The following is an 18,162-nucleotide window of genomic DNA, read 5'->3' on the forward strand; positions in this document are numbered from 1 at the left end:
CGAAACGAGACGTTGTACACATTGGTTTGCACGGCAAATCTCATGAAATACAGTGGACGTATTGTCGTAAATCGGACAAAGTGGATTGGCGCCATACTGAATAAGAATGGACAAAGCTGCGTCGCTTGCCTTTGGGTTCAACGCGCTTACTAGGGGGGTTGTGTTTGCTTGTTCCGTTTGGGTTCGCGCCTGCTTTCAGAAGGTACTCCAAGACATCATCTCGCTTACTGGAGACTGCAGAAATTAATGGTGGTCCGGACACAGAGTCCTCCGACAATGAACTCCCTTTTTTTATGAGAAGGTCAATAATCTCGATTGACCGTTCTCTGCTAATAGCAATGTTGAGTGGGGAATTCTCGTGGACGGATTTAGTAACAGACTTAGGATCGGCACCGAACTCGAGAAGGATCTTGGTTGTGGAATCACGCCAACAGCATGTGTGCCTTGCGAACAATGAAGAATGGAGAGGTTTTTCGTGAGAATATCTGTCCTCTGGTCCGTTTGGTGCTGCTCCGGCTTGCAAAAGCGTGGAGAGGCCATGAGAGTGCCACCAACGCGATCCTCTTGCCAATGTATTCAAGGAATTTGTAAAACACTCTTTATCCAGGACATCTGGGACGAATTCTGCGAGGTACTTGATCATTGAGATATTGCACAGTTCTCGGTCTGTAGCATTTTTGATGAGGAATGGAAGTAATTCGGGTAGATCTCCAACGTGTGGAAGCAGTTGCATCATAACAGAAGTCCAACCCGAGCGAGCAGCCAAACCTAGTGCCGATTTTCCCTCGTCTCCAGTAAGCCTCAATCGCTTTGAAGCGAGTAATCTGCCAATTAAAGATCGATTGCCTGTTGAGAGGAGCCTTTTGAGAAACTGCTCATGATCTTCAGGCAATAAAATGCTCTCTGCTGCTGCCTCAGGGGATGACTCGCTGAGAGCCAATAGAATCCCTAAAGATGGATCGAACGCAGTGGGATTTTGACTTGACGTGTGATATCCTAGTTCATCAACAATATCAGCACAACCTAACATTGTTGCCACGTCTATAGGATAATGGCCATCCTCATCAACACTGGTTGAGTCTGCACCGGCGGCCAGAAGTAATTGAACAACCCGACGAATAGATTTGTTCGAGGCCTCATTTTCAACCACATGCTTCAGTTTCTGAATAGCGTCTTTTCTCTGTCTCTTCTGGTAAGGATCAGGACTCTTTTCCACGTGTGAAGGGGTAGAATCATAAGTGCGTTCAAGTTTCCTGGCATCTAGCTCATACTCTACCTCTGCTGCTGCATGCAAGGGCGTTCGATGTCGTTCATCTGCGATGTTTACGTTCGCTCCTGCATTCAGTAACAGCTGTACACACTCAGCAACACCAGATCGACATGCATAATGCAAAGCAGTACGTCCTTTCAGCGTCCGGTAATCGATATCAAACGAGCTTTCTTCGTAAATCTCGATAAGAAAACCCAAAGCATTGCTTTGACCCGCCTCTGCTGCGAAATGCAGTGGTGTTCTCCCTTGGAAATCCTTAGCCCGTACATCAGCCCCGGCATTGACGAGTATCGATGCATTGACATCAGAAATAGCAGCTGCCAAATGTAGAGGAGTGATACCAGCTCGATCTTTGGCGTTCAAGTCACATTGAATAGGTGGTTGAAGAAGAAATTCCACGCGCGTCATAAGATCTGCAATTTGGTACCCATGCATATCTCTTTCCCAGCCACAGTCCTCAATTGCGACTGCAACGTGCAGGATGGTTCGACCCTGGCGATTTTTTATATTAATTGGACATCCGTGATCTATCAGAGCTCTGGCCCGATCTTCCAGCTTCTTCAAGTTCCACTCAGTTTCATTTTGCCAAAGATCGTGGAGGATCGAATTGCCGTCTCGGTCAAGGGCATTGGGGTCAGCCCCAGCAGCGACGAGCAGGTTCGCAAAATCTATTGAGCTTTGGTATCCTCCATAGAAGTGAGAGTAATGTTTAGCTATCCAGTGCAAGGCTTTGGGTTTCAGTTAGTTCTTAGTGCGAAATGTTAGCATGGATCATCACTTTGAACTCACCGGATTTCCCCTCGTCATCCGTTTCTTGAACGTTCAAGCCCATGCTTAGTAGCTCCTCTATCAAATTCTGGCCAGATTTCCAATAATGCTTCCAGTGTGAGAGCCCGGTCAAAAGTGCATTTTTCCCTGTAAAGTCGCGGGTATGGATAGACATTCCTTGCTGGTCCATTTTCTTGAATATTTCGACAAGCTTTTCGTCCGAATCCCCATTATAGTGGAGGAACTCAAGAAAAGGTGTTTTGCCGAAGTTATTTTGGATGTTCACGTTTGAAAGCTTGATCCAGTTTTCCAGTTGTAGAAGACTCTCTCTTCTAGATTTCCTGAGATAGTAAAACAAAGCCGTATTACCTGCCAGATCCTGACGATGGAAATCGGCATTCACCGCCTGGAAGATAAATGGATCTGTCTCCTTTGATCCAGCCGCTAGCATCAATGGAGTCGCTCCATCAGTACAACGTGACACGTTAATGTCCAGGCCCGAGTCAACAAGAAGTTGGAGAATCTCCAAGGTTAGCGGTGTGCCTTTCATGTGAAGAAGTGACGCGCCAGTTCTGTCCAGGATCGAGGCGTCGGCACCTTGTTTTATTAGCACTTGCAGAGGTATGATGGGATCTTCTGCGCTGTAAGAACAAAACTCGGACCAGAAAAACAGAGCAGATCGCCCACGATGATCTTTTGCATTTATGTCGCAGCCTGCAGAGAGTAGAGATTGCAGAACACTCTCCTCTATTGGATGATTTCTGTTGTCCCACGATTTGAATTTGGATGTTCGGAGAAACTGAGGCCCTATAGCCCATCCGTGTACAGGCGTGTAGCTTGGAAGAACCTTGCGGCTCATTGGTGATGAAGAAGGAGGCTCGGGAGGAGAATTGAGGTTCATAGACAGAGCATTTACATCCGCACCAGAGTTCAGTAAGCATTCAACAAGGTCGGACCGTCGCTTTTTGGATGCCATATAGAGAGCAGTGTTTCCATTGCAATCTCGATCATTGATCATACTTCGAACACCCTGGACTCGTAGCAAAGCCTCGATTACCTTTAATTGTCCCTCTAGAATGGCGATATGAAGACCTTTGAAAAGATGAGATTGCTGACAGTGATTGATGAGTAAATCAATCGTCTCAACATGTCCCTGTCGACACGCAATGAGAAAGGGGGTGTCTCGAGATTGAGATGTCTCGTATCTTTCATTCCTGTGGTCGTACGTTTGATTGATATCAGAAACGATCTTTTCGGCTGCCATGTCCGCCCCAGCCACAATGAGATTCTGCAATGCCTGGGTGTTGTTGCGCTCTGCCGCAAAATGAACGGGCTTTCCTTTTTCTGCACATCCAACGTCATGGCTGGCCTGATGCTGGAGTAGCAACTCGATGATTTCGTTGTGACCTCTTTCTATTGCATAAACGAGCGGGGTTAATCTATGAGAATCATAGACATCAGGAGATACTCCATTTTTCAGGAAGTGGCGTGTGAGGAATGTTATTCCATAATGTGCTGCAATAAACAAAGGAGGGACATCGTCTTTGCAGTCCCTGTCCCAACGGCCCGGGTGTGATCTGTTCCATTCTTCACGCCTTAGCCCCTCCCAAAATTTGAGGGCGAGGTTTCCTGGCTGGAAAAATTTGATCAGACAGTCAAGCAGGTTCTCATTAGACTCGGGGCCATTGACGGCGTGGAAGGGCCATTCACTGACAGCATACTGAAGAAAGTAATGCCGCAAGTACATATCTTTTCTTTGCCTGGATGTCATGCCATGGAGAGATGTTTGTTCTTTATTTGCAATATTCTCCAAATACCGGAGGCATGTTAGTGCGATCATTCCATGCACAGAAGCGGAGTCAAGCACAGAAAATTCCCTTTTCTGTTGGCTCATTCGGGTGTGAGAAACATCCCGATTGAGAGCAAACTCTGTCAGAGAGTGGTGGATTATCTGAACAACACCATCCTCACAAACCTCCAGTAAAGGTCCGCATGTTGTGCGAATCCCCATTTTGGCATCTATACTGGGGTCCAGATGACCGCGATCGGGCAGAGCATCCACCATAATGGCAAGTTCAAGCAACCGCATGGGACGCGATGAGTGTATGATCCACTCGAGAATGAGTCGCTGGAAGTGCGAATTTGTTCCTGATCGGGATACATGCTCGTGCAATATATCACCATACATATCTCCTAATCCATCAGGTAGGGAGTCTATCTGAGATAGAATGTCATCTGGATGTAGCAGTAGCTTGTCGAACATGAGTCGAGCATATAGAAACAAGCCTTTGCCACGATCGCATATGGCTTTCTTCAAGATCTCCGCAGTCTCCGCGGGAATATCCATCTCAGAGTTCTCAAGTCTCTGTGTAAGATAAAATGCAATGTCTCTATCTACATTCTTTCGATCAAGCCGCAAATCAACAAGGCATGCGCCACTCATATATCGTTCAACCTGGGGGACTTGACGACTGGTGAGGATGACTTTGACTGTCTCTGGGGTTTGGAGGTTGAGAAACTCTTCGAGAAACTGGTCGGACTCATTGCCTCGTTTCATTTCATCTAAAGCATCGACCACACAGAAAACACGCTCTTTGATCGATCCCAAGCAGGTGGCCAAGCTACTCCAAAGCTTCTCGAATGGGAGGGAAGTCACATTGGAGTGGGCCTCCTTAAGATTCTTCAGAGATTCCACAAGAGGAGGCGAATGATCAACAAGCTCATGACAAAAGTCTTGTATCAAAGACCTGGGGCTGCGATTCATCTGAATAACTTCCCTGAAAAAGAAGAACAGAACGATCGCGTCTCCCTGTCGTCGTAGCCGATTGATTAAACTCGCTGCGACCACAGATTTTCCACAGCCTGGGATTCCCCGGATCCATAGATTCTTGAAATTGTTAGACTGACTCCATTGTTTGTACTGTGTTGTTTCCAATATCCATTCCCCGGTCCCTCGAGCATGCGAATGAAGATGTTTTCTGTATTCGCTTGCAGGGCTGTCCGAGTCGGTCTTTTCAAGCCACTCTTTCAATTCTCGAACAGTCCTCATGTGTTCTGCTCTGTCTATCTGCATGTCTGAAAAAGAAATACGCTTATTAGATCTATCTTAGCGCGTTGTTTCATTTGCCAGATCAACGAAATTACCTGAGTTTTGAATGTAAACATAGTCGGACAGATCACCATTCTCGTCGGATGCCATGTTTGGTTAAGCGTTCTATTTTTGTTGCAAATCGACACCCCTCTAACCGGTCGCAGTTAAACGCAGCATGCAAACTATCTCAAATCAAGATCGAATTGTACCTCTTCGTCTTGCTGGAGTGATTAGTTGTGTTCGAAATGAGTCAAAGGATGAAAAGAGGTGGCCGTCCAAAAGAGGCTTAGAGGTGGGGGGGCCAAATAAAACATGTCACTGGACATAAACACCTTCAAGTTGGAGCTCTCGACTTCTGATGGGTGGTAAAATTAAAAACTTGGAATGTAATCGATTCACATGAATAAATTTGTAGATTATCATCTGTTTTGAAGATAGATAATTGCTGTTGGAAATTTAATAACCTCTGTTTATCTACCAGTACAGAATTGGCCACTCAGAGGTACTCAGAACCTTACTAATATATCACGTGACCTGCTCTGAGCTGCTCAGTGAGTCTGATTCTGAGCGCCCTTATTAAAGCGGCGGCACCTAGAATAGGAAAGCCCCACATTGCATGGGAAACAGTAAGTTGTTGAGTATAGCTACCTAGGTAGAACTAAGTGTTTAGTGTACGGAGAGGCCAAAATCCATTATAATCATCTCATTCTTCGCGTAATTCCGGGTGATTATTCCATACTCTATAGACATCCATGCTGAATCTGGTATTTGCGGGTTAAGAGACAATGCGAAGGGAGAGAGAAGCCCGAGTGATGTGGTGTGCCACAGGGACCAGTGGTGTTTGGGGAAGAACAGGTATGTACATTTCATGAATGCATGATGGAAACACAACAAGTCTTGAGAAGGGGCTGGGAAGAAACGTAACAGGAGGGGAGGGGGATACTAGTAGTAACATGATAGTGTGTAAAGACAAAAAAGAAAGCAGAACAAAAAAACACACAAAACAGCGGGATAGGTTGCCAGCGTTCTTCCCGGCTTCGCCCCCCCTTTCAAAACGGTGTCGGCTTCCCCTTGTCACGAGACTAGGCTGTATGTTTATGCAGACGCATCGACAGGGCCCATGCAGAGTTGAAGTGGGCTAGAGAAGATGACGGGGGAGGCAAAGTCGCATGTAGATATACCATCGGTGCCTAGGAGCCGATCAACCAAAAGTAGGACACGGCCGATCCCAGTGACAAGGATAGCACGCTGGATGAATATGTCAACATGATGGAAATGGCACGCCATGTTCCCAAAAAAAAAAAAGCCGTCAAGAACCGTTGAACGCCACCCAGAAAAGAGCCCCAGCATGACATGCAAGTTTCAGCAATTGACTTCAAGGACAAGCCCGAGAAGTTATTCATAGCCGAAGGAAAAAAAGGCATGAAGAAGCAGATATTGAGAATCAATACGGGGAACGACTAAGTGGTCAGGCTCTATGGCGAGGCCCAGCCACCAGCCACATCAACCCATTCTGAAAGACAACTGCCTTGCTTGCCCTCAACATCCACAATGTCGGTGTCGCAGCGGCATCGGCAGCCGACACCATTCTCCTTGACTGGATCAGGGGACGCCCAATACTCATCCTCTTCAATGCGCTTCTTCTCATCATCGGTGGTCTTTTCAAGGTAAGGTTCGCGGGGAAGCTGTCGGGCGGGGGCGTTGGCTGGACAATGCTGAATGGTCGTGTGACGGTATCCGAAGTCGCGGAAGTAGTGGATGTCACTCGGGGCGAGGAGAACACCGGCGGCAAGGGAATGGATGGGAGCATCACCCCACTATAGCAGATTGTTAGTTTCCGACGGTCAGTCATGGGTATGATTGCACATCAACTTACTCGCTCCATCCAAAATCCACCACTGCGATCCATCATCTGGAAGAAGTCCTCGTATTCCTTGCTGCGGAACCAATCCAAGCGAGCAATTTCAAAGTTACTCCAGAAGTGACACATGTTGTAACTCTCGCCTTCCATTTCCTCGGGGTCGATATCGTCGAGGTTATTGACACCGGGTTCGGATTGGAGAATTTCTTCGGGGAGCTTCTCTTTCTTCTCCTCAGGAGGAGCATCTTCCTCAGCCGGGCGTTCGAGGAACATCTCCCATAGACCCTTGGACTTCATGTTGTTCTTGCGTTTGTAGGCGGATGCATATCGGAAAATATTCGGGACCGTCTCGCGCAGCTCTTTGACTGCAATGGTGAAACCGTATGTCTTGTTGGCTTCGATCATCTTCTGGAATGGATCACTGCGGTTCTTGTAAGTAATTGGACAGTGCATATCGGTGAAAAAAGCTCTTACTAGGTAATGTCGCAGAAGTACTTGATCTCGGGCTCCAGGCGCCAGTACCACTCGTATTTCATCAGGAGAGGATGCTTGTAGAAATGTCTGTACCCGTTGAATTAGTACTCGGCATTTAACTTCTCGGATCGTAGGTTGACCTGTTACGTACCCAGAATAGAAGCGACACATGTGATGATAACTCTCCATACCACCGTACATGATGGCGGCATCACCCTGCTTTCGAACCCCCTCCTTGGCGACCTCAGGGTCAACCCAGTCAGGGAAACCCCACATGGAGTTATCAATTTTGCCGAATTCAACAGGAGCGCTGGTATAGTTCTTCACGGTAGCCTTGAAGTCATCGTCGAAGTCGCCGTCGTTCAGGAAGACATAGGGGTAGTGATACCAGCGGTTGAAATGACGCTCGATGGACTTGAGCGACTGGATCACACCATCCAGTTCCTTGTTTCTGGCGAGAACGACGAACGCGGCGTTGGCACGGGGTTCCTTGTCAACATCGGGGCTGATGGGCATGCAGCCAGTAGCGAAGACCTTGTCATGCTTCTCGCTGATTTTACTGTTGAGGAAGGGACTGTTAGCAATAGTTCATATGTTGGAAGTCTCCATCTGGAGGTGTTGGGGCCTGCAGCTGATGGGGACACATACCGAATGGAGGGTGGAGTGCCCGCTGGAATTAGAATACCCCCGGGGGATGCAGGGTGTCGGACGAATAGAAGGAGAATAAAGACAATTACAAGGCATGGGAATAGTAACACAAAGCCCAGGGGTATAGAAATAGACGAATTCCCCTTCAAGCGAATGCGCCGACGGAAGAAGGCGAATCGCGGAGAGGCACGACCCTTCTCACGGGACGCATCCTCAATAGGGAGGCTCGGCGCGCTTGGTAGCCGCTTCGCGATGCGCTGAATGAAGCTCATGGATGCGGTGTCGGTACGCGTCGAAGACCCCACGGTGGCCAAATCAATGGGACCCGGGCAGTAGGGTCAGAGAATCGTGGACGACCCCAAGCTGGGGGAGTTTGTGGAGTTGATTTGCGAGATCGATTGAAGAGGAGAGGATTGAGGGAGTCAGGTCCAAAGTAATCGGAGCGAAGTGAGGCGAGGACGATCCGATGTCCAGACAAAAAAAAACGAGTGGCCGGAGGAGAGCCTCCTTTCCTTTTTTTTTGTTGTGGGATACCCCCAACTTTCCTTCTCAGTCCCAAATAACGGGTAGATTTGGGAAGGAAGGGAGTAACTCAGACGACCAAACCAAGGGAGGGCGTGAGAGGTTGATGAGGTGGAAGGTTGGGGGGTGGAGGGGATTAGGGATGGAGAGGATTGAGTCTGGAAGGGGGATACGGGGCGAGATTTGCCAAGACCAGGAGGCGCAAGCGTCGCGTCACACGGAAACGGTTATTTTGCCCCCAATGGCTACGTGGTGGCGTGGAAATGAAGTGACCACTGTATGGCTGTGGTATGGCTAGAGTATGGTAATTTAATTTATGAACACATGAGCCCAGTATTAGTACCCAGTAGTACCCAGTAGTACCCAGTAATATATCCAGCAATACAAAAAGTATCTATAGTACTCAATGCTGACTCTTTAGTACTCTGGAGAACAAAATCTGAAGCCTAGGATTCCTCCCTAGGGTCCCTCTTTCTTCTTCCGTTTCCGCACCGTAAAGTGACTCGGAATGGCTGGTCATTGGCCCGCTCCCCTGCAGACAGCAGTGGAGTCCAGCAGGGCAAAGGAAAACAAGCCTGGTGCCCAGATGCTCACCTTCTAGAACAGAGCACAGAGTACAGCGTACAAGGGGAGTTTTGTACAAGTACATCAGCTGTGCCACTGTACTCCATACAGTTGTTGGGATACCTCTGTAATATAAGCGTGCATGAAGTTGTATGATACTAGCGGCTGACGATCAAAGGGTCCACGGGCCGGGGACCGTTAAGGCGATGCTTAAGTAGTCAAGGTGAGGGGAATATCGGAGTAGTATATCTACTAGTTAGTAGTAGGTATACCTACTGTTTATTTGTATGCTGGTTATCATACCTATCAGTCTGTAGAGTATATACAGACCCCGTGTCTAGAAGTATACGGGTATACGGAGTAGTGCTCTATGTAGTTAATACATATGTGGCCCTTCCTGGGCTCCACTCGGTCTGGACCCTTTCCCTATTCAACTCCTAAGGGGATGGATCTCGTGTGAGCGGTTACTACAATCGGGGGAAGGAATGCTGGGCATTGACAGGCTGCAAGATTTCAGATCACCCAGGTAGACGTATATCTATACAATATCCCCATGATATCACCTAGGCAGACGGTTACTTCTACTACTGCTAGGTACTCTTCTTCTACCACATGAGCACTATGTGGCGTACCCTTCCCATGGCCGGGCCCCATTTGCTGGTACTTATACCCCCGAGGGCCTCGAGGATATCACCCACATTGACATCAGAGGGTAATTAAATGTGACCCTCCCATATCGTCACGGTCACAGCCCTTCACACTCCCTGTCATTCCTCCCAGTGTTCCAAGGGTCTGTGTCGGTCGATAGGAAACGATCGTCGATTTGCTGCATGGCCAAAACAACCGCGGGGTTTCCCTCCCTCTTCCCCCCTTTTTTCATCTTTCATTTTTTCATTCTCATCTAGAATTCAAAACTACGTACACACCCTCCGGACCGAGTCTGTCGTGTCTGCGGTTCTTGCGCCATGAATCAAGTTCTGGCTCGTCCCTCGGTCTCCGAGAACCCAAGAACCCCCACGATTCAGCTCCCTCATCCTTCCATGCATCTCGGACCCGCGCCGCCCTCCCGCAATGGCCAAGTAATCCTGGACACTTTCTCCCCCGTCAATGAACATGGCAGCTTCGCTTTCGACCGCGTCCTGAAGACGGGGAAAGTATTCCGACGTGTCAAACACAAACATGTATTCCGCGCCTCCTGGAAATCCGCATACCTTGTCCTCCGCCCGAACCTCCTCTCCGTCTACAAGGATGAAGAGACCACTCGGCTCCGCGTCTCAATCACCCTCTCTGAGGTAACCGCCGTCGCAACAGTCAAAACCCCTCGCTCCAACCGCAAGCACGTCTTCGGAATCTTCACTCCGTCCAAGAACTACCGCTTCGAAGCCCCCCTCTGAACGCGATGCCGAGGACTGGATCGACCGAATCCGCGCCGAGACCCCGAGAGATGAGGACGACCAAGCCTTCATGGCCTTATCCCACAAGCGAGAGCCCCCAATTATCCAAAGACAATTCGTTGACGACACTACCGACCATTCCGATCATGATGCAATTGCCCGCGCCAGTTCCCCCGAGCTAGGCCGCGCCTTATCGCCGGTCGCGGGATCCAGCCCCTGGGTCGCCGCTCGGAAGGCCCCCATCCCTTTCACACAGGACTATTCAGGGAACGAGATTACCTCCTATTCAGAGCTCTCGGATGGACCGACGCCCACGCGAAACAGCCGATTGCGATCCATGCCCTCGATTCACACCCTGTCCATATCCGCCCCTGAAGACAAGATAGTCTCCTCGTCTCTACCGCGAGATTCGAGCCGGCAGTCGGATCTAGGCATTCTGCGGGATCCGGAACGTGTCGTTTGTCAAGGATATTTACAGGGACTGCGAATTAAGGGTACTGTTCGACAGTGGAAACGGCTCTGGGTTGTACTTCGGCCTAAAACGCTGGCATTTTACAAGGATGACCAGGAGTATTCGGCTCTTAAGATTATCTCTATGTCTCAAGTCATTGATGCCGCTGAGGTCGATCCGATGTCCCGATCAAAAAGATTCTGCCTGCAGCTCATCGCCGAGGAAAAGACGTACCGGCTTTGTGCTCCGGACGAGGAATCACTCGCGCGCTGGCTCGGCGCGTTGAAGAGCATCTTTGTTGCGCGCAAGAAGCTCGAAACCGCCCCAGCTATCGCGGCGTAAACTCCGCACTCTTTTTCACTCTTGTTTCCTTGAGCGCTTCGTAAATCTTTCTTTTTACTTTTCTTTTCGTCTCCCCATTCCCACCCCATCGCCGTTTCATTCTCATATCCTCATTTCTTCGCAGATGACCTATACATATTCATCAGCTAATACTTTCACATTGAGATACTCTTGTCTCCTTCTGGATATACCCATTTTGTTGAGAGCGCTTTTCTCTTACTCCTTTGCCAACAGACGGAGCACCGGAGTCATCGAGAAATACCAGGCGTTATTACCTTCCTTTATGGACATCTGGCAACGTCCTTATAACTTGAAGCCGATTCCTTTTTTTGCAGTACCTCTCACGCAAACCTACTCATCTACTTTTAACGTTTCATTCTATTAACACACATCCTCAAATGTAGAAAGCAAAAAATGATTCGGAGCAATGATTTTCTAGATCTACTACATTGAGAGCTTTCCGCTTCAAATATTCATTGATTGGAGATATTAAACGACTGAACTTCCTATCACCTAGTAAAATTCAAATTCCATTCTTGAATACAAAATACTGCAATAATACTCTAATGAGGCTCGCATGTGGTCTCCATAGGACTAGGTACCAACCAGTATGACGTTGTTCCAGACCGGCTGATCTGGATTCCTTAATGTTCAGCTGATCCTACTCGACTGACTTCTGCTTAGCTGCCTCTCCCTGTGAGCGGAACGTAGCGTTCTCAAACGCTTTACACCAAAGTCTAGAGTTATACACTCGACGCTCCTCAACAGTCGGCATATACTTCGACATGCTGCGGTCCATCATAACGTCAGACAAAAGACCCCGAATTCGAGCCTCGAAATGATTCACATGCCAGTACTCTTGGCTGCCAGATTCGAATTTCACCGCATTAAGGTCTGGTCCTCCCAAAACATACTTGCCGGCGCCCCTGAAGTGACAAAATTGCATCATGTGAAAAGACTCCCGGCGCACCATTTTAGCAATAAACTCGTTAGTGAGACTGTCACTTCGTTTTACGAATAAGAGATCATCAATGACCTCCCGAATAAGTTCAGTAAACTTTGGCAAATAGAATTGGAATCGGAGCTCCGTTTGCTCCTTTTTCCACGCATACACTTCCGCCATCGCGTCAAGGACTCGGCCGTATACACCCCCCCCCGACTTTCGTACCTCCTCAACTGTCCAGTAAACCCTCGCGAGAGACTTCCCCCAACCTGCGAGCATAACGCTGCGGAAAACCTCTGCGTCGGGCTTGCGGCTCTCTAGAGCATCCCGCGCTTCCTTGGGAAAGTAGTCACCCCAGGCCTTCTAGAGAACAAGGGTGGAAGGCTCTTTGTCAGATGCGGCGCTCTCGCACATTCCTTCTCCTGGCTCTTGCAATTCAAACTCGCCCCGCAAAGCGCTCTGGAAGAGACTGCGCCATTTCTCGTCATCAAACATGAAGACCTCGACACTACTTGTGTACTGAGCCAGTCCGGTTCCATCGTCGAGACCCTCTCGCAAGAGCTCGACAAATACGTCTGAGAAATAAATTCTATCAAGATGAGTCTTTGCTTCGGATATATGGCGTGCCTGCTCGACTGGATCTATCGGCCTTGGAACATCAATGTTCAAGAAAGATTTCTGGTTCTGAGCCATAGTGAGAACTTGCAATAATACTGAATTGGTGTTTTGATATTAGTACTGGATTGGTGTTATGGTAATTGGAATGGATACTATGAGAGTCAGTTATATTGATGATTTTAGAAATACTCAGAGGTGGATCGAAGCGGTATTTATCTGTTAGCCCACTTATTTGAATATTAGTTTCTAATGCCATATTCGGACTAGTTTTGCTGATTGTTTCAAAGAGCTCGACAATGGAAGAGACTATCCAGCTTTCAGCTATCCGAGAGTCCCCTGTTGTAGTGTTTCATTATTTCATACAAACAATCAGAGGGAGATTCCATTCATTCCCTGGCCTTTGTGTAATTATCTCGAGTCTTTGAATATGTGGAACCTTGAGATAAGTTCCATCAGGCTGTCAAGTCGAAAAACATAGGGACAGCAGATACAAATGGGTCCAATAGAAATGTAATTCTAGGCTAAAGATGCAACGAAACAAGTCAATCGACGCAGGAAACTTCGTAATAATCCTAACGGACCTCATCACGAGAAATGCTCTCATATTCACCGGAGGACACTCTGTGTCGAACGGGGTCAGGGCTCTCTTCTTCAACTTTACTCTCGTGGTTGACGACCAAAAATGACATAAATACAATAGCAGCTCCAAACCAATATAATGGGGAAGCATACTGTTCCTGTAGAATGATCTGGCCGACCAGGGACAGCGGAATCGTTAAACTTAGACCGACTGTCACAACAAGAGGAGTAGTCAGGAGCATGGCGTATGCCCACGCAATATCAGAGATGAAGGATGACAATGAGTTGACCTGTTCGTATAATAGTCAGCAATGTAATCTCTCCATCTGCACTGTCCGGGGCAGCGCAGCAATATAAAAAAAAAGGATGAACATACTAAGATAATGGTCCACACCCGGTCTGTGCTGGGCAATTCGAACGTTTCAATTCCAATCCAATGGAGGATGAAGAATCCAGGCCACAAGAGCACGAGATTGAAAAGACCCACCAGCCCAAAAAAGAGCTGCATATTCACGCGTGACTCGTCACCTACTTGCTTCTTCATTACGATCGTGTAGATCCCGTACATGATGGAGCTGAATGCCGCCATTGCGTCGCCTAGGGCAATCTCGCCGGATGTTTTGTGCGGGAACGAGCCATCTCGGCCACTGATAGCAGCCGGGGTTGTGTCGGTGTCCTGCTTGGACAGGTCCACGCGGGAGATCAGAATGATTCCGATGAGGGACGCGATGACGCCGAGGAGCTTGCGGGGCGTGAATCTCTCAACTCCAATCACGGCTCCGAAGATCAAAGTCCAGACACCTAGGGTTATCGGGGTGAGTTTGCGATTTATAGGTTGAGATACATTGGCTGCTTGACTTACCACTAGTTGATGTTAAGATAGTCGTGCTACCCACTGTTGTGAACTGGAGACATGCCATAGCAAAGTAATTTGCCTAGACAAGAGCAAGTTAGAAGGTTATATCCTCAGTTCGAAGCCATTCCATGAGTAGTTATGACATACGATAAACTGCGACTAGTTAGCGAATTGTTTTATCTCAAAGAATCCAGGTGTTTCTTACCCAAAGGAGACAGAACTCGAGACTGAGCTTTGCTGTTGCCCGTAGCCCCAATTTGGCACTCTGGTCGCCGTTATTCGCACTTGCATACAACGGGTTCTCGACATCGTGGGCGCGCGATTCATTGTCGAATGATCCCCCACGTAGGATACCCTGCTCCTCGGGTTTGGGGTCCTCCGAGTCTAGATGGCGCAACAAACTCCGGAAGGAAGTTATTTGCGATAGTTTCTTAGAGCGCCACAGCGTCCATGTTCGACCGAGTAATATGGTAAATAGTGGCAATATGAACAGCGAGGTGTTCACGTAGGTGACGAAGAAAGGCTTTGGGTATGTATTGTCGGCAAATATTGTCTGATGAGCAGAAATGTGTTAGAAATAGTTGTACAAGAGGGTCTCATGGCTTTCACACTGTGCGCACGGGGAATTTGCGAACGTACACTTCCGAGGAAATTCGAGGCTGTCCAGAGTACCACCACCACCAAGAGCAGGCCCATCCCCACTGTATGTCTAGCAAACCCGGCCGTCTGCGGCTCTCGGGAGTCGCGGGAGGAGGCCATCTTGTCACTCTGTGCTGGTATGGGAGCAGAGTATTCGGTGGGAAAAAAGGGCGTCGAGAAGTTGTGGGCGGGTTCGGCGTGTGATCAAATCGTGGGGGACTTCCAGCGTCGCCAAGTGTGACAAGGAATGCAGATCATATGCGAGAGATCGATCACGCGATAATAGTCGAGCCGGATCCCGGTGGATATCTGCCCAGGGCGATCGAGGGGAATCCTGTCCGGCAGGACGGTGGAAGGTCGAGCATTCAAATGCAGTGTGGTTGTGGGAGGATGGGATCGGCACTGGCAGCGATAAGAGAACCGGGGAGACTCCACCGGGATGCCGTTTAACCACCACCCTGGCTACCCTGGTTTTATAAAGGTTTCATATTGAATATGATTTCCAGACATCTAGTCAAAGTACATTGGAGTGAGGTTCAGTCTATGCCATTGAAATATTGTCTCTAGAGCTCCGTGGGACTTATAGTCCGCTTATTTGATCTGTCACTCTGAAGTGGACCTATTACAGCACCCCATCTAATTTGTAGTAGGTTAGAGTATCGCCAAGCCTTTTGAAAACTACTTTGGAAATAGCCATGCAACCTTTGGAACAAGCTCAAATATAACATGCATGAATCACTCATTAAGGAGGCCAAGGACGAGTCAATTCTGCCTATGGCTCAGTTGCAAAATCCACAGCCCAAGCCGAAAACATCTACAGACAGAGAAGCAATCCAAACAAGCAAATCAATGACCATCTCTACAGAACCCCACCAGGGAAGATGAGAACCACCAGCATTGGTATGTGACGAAGAGAAAAGAAATGAGTATAGGAAATGAGAACAGTCGCTTAAAACGTCAGGAGAAGCAGGCAAGGGTATCAACAGGCACAGCCATCGCGCTCATTGTCCAGATGGATGTTGATCGGGTCACTGAACTCTCCGCTGAACTCTTCAGCCTCTTCCTGCGCGAGTGCGCTCCGGGCGATCACTAGAAACAGTCATTAGTAACCAATCATATAGTGATTGGACGAAAATATTGACTCACCCTCGAATGCCTGCTCAACGTTGACTGCCTCCTTCGCACTGGTCTCAAAGTAAGGGATGTTGCCCTTTGACTGGCAAAAGGTCATAGCTCGTTTCGAAGAGATCATGCGCTTGTTCTCCTCCACGTCAATCTTGTTACCAATAACGACCTGGAAGGCCAATTAGCACGACGACCATTTTAAACAAGCGACTCGAAATCCACTGCTGGGCAAAAACGAGGATATGGGTAGCACTTACAAATGGGAAGCTCTCAGGGTCACGCGGGCTCGCCTGAATTAGAAATTCATCCCGCCAGCTGTCCAAGGCCTCAAAACTCTTTGAGTTGTTCACGTCGTAGACCAAAACGCAGCAGTCGGCTCCACGGTAAAAGGCGACACCCAATGATTGGAAACGTTCTTGGCCAGCGGTATCCCAGATCTATTTACAATCAGTTAGCGCTTCCGACCCACATGGCGATCTCTGCAAGCTGTCGGGGGCGAGATTTACCTGCATAGTGACCAGTCGGTCGTCAACGAGAACTTCCTTAGTGAGGAAATCGGCTCCGATAGTTGCCTTGTAACTTCCGCTAAACTTCTTGTTGACCTATGGACCACGGAGCAAAAGGCGATATATTAGCGACGCTGAAGGAATGAGGCAGATGGGGGGGGCTCGACGGTAACGACAAAGCTGAATTGGGGGGTTGAAAGAGGACACACATATTGGTTCATCAGACTGGTTTTACCAACACCACTGTCACCAAGGATAATAACCTATAATTCAGGTCACCAGGTTAGTACTTGACTTGGAGTGGTCGTTCGGAGCTGGTGCGGAGGCGGAGAGCGTACCTTGAGGAGAACCTTCTTCCGTGACGCCATGGTATCGGTCAGTCTGATGGTGTTGAGGCAAAGGGTAATAGACCACCAGAAGTATAGGGAATAGAAAGGTACGATTAAGCTCGTCGCAGGGTCTGGAAATGGTTGAAGACGAGAGGAAAGATGGTGCTCGGGAGTTGGAGTTGAGAGTTGGGTTGCAGCGGGATTTGATGATGCACATGGGCCGGGCGGTCGAGGGGGGCGGTGGGCAGGTGATAACAAGATAGCGCCGCGAACGACATCATCGCATCTCCGACACATTCCTCACATCGGGAAGGCTGATGGCCCATTGGAGAGAGGAGTATCTGGCTGCACTGGCTGTGCGAGATCATCGAGAAAAGGCCAATCTCACCATTTATGATGCCTGTTTGTGCCTCCAGAGTTCAACTGAAGCTCCTGGTTCTATAACTGACATACTCCAACCACAATAGATACCCGACTCGCAGATGGCTCGGCCAAAGCCCCTCCTGCCATAGAACTAAGTGGGATCTCACCAGGCGAGAGAGAGCTCGCAGCCAGCAATGAAACACAGAAAGTTGTCCCTTCTCAATCCGCGACAAACAAAAAACATCAGACAGAAGCGGGACCGTCAATAACGGACCTTCTAAACACTACTCGCACCGAATTAGCTGAAGCACAGCGTTCTCGCGCTGAATTACGAGATCGCCTGGACCAGACAACTAACGAGGCGGAGAAACTCCGAAAGAAGATCAGCCAAGACGGCCGACGAATCAACTCGCTGGAAGGCGAAGTGGTGCAACAGCAGAAACGTCTGAAAGATGTTGATGAAGAGTTGAGAGGAAAGGCCAAACTGCTTGACGTATGCATTGTCCCCTCTGCCCCACCCTCTAGATCGTTTGGTAGCAAGGATAAGTTTTTGTATCATGAATGCAGCTAATAGAGACCTCCGCCCCAATCAGGACTTCCAAGATGAAATAGCAGCATTGAACCTTCAGATGAACATGGCCGAGCAAAAGGCCGCCCGGCTTGAACACGAGAACAGAGAGCTTGTTGATCGTTGGATGGCGAGAATGGGCCAGGAAGCCGATGCTATGAATGACGCCTCTAAGTTTTCATGATGCTCGTAAACAGAAGAGAACAAAAAGGTCTACGTCCTATGCATGTCCTTGACACGATCAACTGGAA

The 18,162-nt window shown here is 48.6% G+C and overlaps 9 protein-coding genes across 9 annotated transcripts; 2 read left to right on the forward strand and 7 right to left on the reverse strand.

Annotated features, from left to right (window-relative positions):
• Positions 1-40: 40 nt before the first annotated feature.
• On the reverse strand, positions 41-1,705 carry N7533_003088 (ankyrin repeat domain-containing protein; the record flags this gene model as incomplete). Its single annotated transcript, XM_057099738.1, has 1 exon — positions 41-1,705. The coding sequence occupies one exon, from the start codon at positions 1,703-1,705 to the stop codon at positions 41-43; it is 1,665 nt and encodes a 554-aa protein (XP_056964874.1).
• A 313-nt stretch (positions 1,706-2,018) lies between these two features.
• On the reverse strand, positions 2,019-5,111 carry N7533_003089 (ankyrin repeat domain-containing protein; the record flags this gene model as incomplete). The annotated part of the gene is made up of 1 exon (XM_057099739.1): positions 2,019-5,111. One exon carries the CDS (start codon positions 5,109-5,111, stop codon positions 2,019-2,021), a length of 3,093 nt encoding a protein of 1,030 aa, XP_056964875.1.
• Positions 5,112-6,604: 1,493 nt separating this feature from the next.
• N7533_003090 (glycosyltransferase family 15 protein) lies at positions 6,605-8,384 on the reverse strand (the record flags this gene model as incomplete). The annotated part of the gene is made up of 5 exons (XM_057099740.1): positions 6,605-6,946; positions 7,006-7,411; positions 7,465-7,551; positions 7,616-8,038; positions 8,113-8,384. 5 exons carry the CDS (start codon positions 8,382-8,384, stop codon positions 6,605-6,607), a joined length of 1,530 nt encoding a protein of 509 aa, XP_056964876.1.
• A 1,854-nt stretch (positions 8,385-10,238) lies between these two features.
• Positions 10,239-11,385, forward strand: N7533_003091 (PH domain-containing protein; the record flags this gene model as incomplete). The annotated part of the gene is made up of 2 exons (XM_057099741.1): positions 10,239-10,490; positions 10,582-11,385. 2 exons carry the CDS (start codon positions 10,239-10,241, stop codon positions 11,383-11,385), a joined length of 1,056 nt encoding a protein of 351 aa, XP_056964877.1.
• Positions 11,386-12,046: 661 nt separating this feature from the next.
• Positions 12,047-12,508, reverse strand: N7533_003092 (uncharacterized protein; the record flags this gene model as incomplete). The annotated part of the gene is made up of 1 exon (XM_057099742.1): positions 12,047-12,508. The coding sequence occupies one exon, from the start codon at positions 12,506-12,508 to the stop codon at positions 12,047-12,049; it is 462 nt and encodes a 153-aa protein (XP_056964878.1).
• A 183-nt stretch (positions 12,509-12,691) lies between these two features.
• Positions 12,692-13,021, reverse strand: N7533_003093 (uncharacterized protein; the record flags this gene model as incomplete). Its single annotated transcript, XM_057099743.1, has 1 exon — positions 12,692-13,021. The coding sequence occupies one exon, from the start codon at positions 13,019-13,021 to the stop codon at positions 12,692-12,694; it is 330 nt and encodes a 109-aa protein (XP_056964879.1).
• A 497-nt stretch (positions 13,022-13,518) lies between these two features.
• On the reverse strand, positions 13,519-15,140 carry N7533_003094 (DMT family transporter; the record flags this gene model as incomplete). Its single annotated transcript, XM_057099744.1, has 6 exons — positions 13,519-13,815; positions 13,902-14,326; positions 14,388-14,460; positions 14,529-14,534; positions 14,587-14,934; positions 15,021-15,140. 6 exons carry the CDS (start codon positions 15,138-15,140, stop codon positions 13,519-13,521), a joined length of 1,269 nt encoding a protein of 422 aa, XP_056964880.1.
• An 859-nt stretch (positions 15,141-15,999) lies between these two features.
• On the reverse strand, positions 16,000-17,019 carry rab7 (Rab family GTPase YPT7; the record flags this gene model as incomplete). The annotated part of the gene is made up of 6 exons (XM_057099745.1): positions 16,000-16,109; positions 16,167-16,314; positions 16,403-16,582; positions 16,652-16,747; positions 16,861-16,914; positions 16,990-17,019. The coding sequence occupies 6 exons, from the start codon at positions 17,017-17,019 to the stop codon at positions 16,000-16,002; spliced, it is 618 nt and encodes a 205-aa protein (XP_056964881.1).
• A 278-nt stretch (positions 17,020-17,297) lies between these two features.
• Positions 17,298-18,095, forward strand: N7533_003096 (ATG16 family protein; the record flags this gene model as incomplete). Its single annotated transcript, XM_057099746.1, has 3 exons — positions 17,298-17,382; positions 17,448-17,836; positions 17,937-18,095. 3 exons carry the CDS (start codon positions 17,298-17,300, stop codon positions 18,093-18,095), a joined length of 633 nt encoding a protein of 210 aa, XP_056964882.1.
• Between the last annotated feature and the right edge of the window lie 67 nt (positions 18,096-18,162).

The sequence above is a fragment of the Penicillium manginii genome (genome assembly GCF_028828005.1).
Source record: "Penicillium manginii strain IBT 31320 chromosome Unknown utg000002l:1.0-5564898.0:1.0-5567710.0, whole genome shotgun sequence".
Taxonomy (NCBI): Eukaryota; Fungi; Ascomycota; class Eurotiomycetes; order Eurotiales; family Aspergillaceae; genus Penicillium; species Penicillium manginii.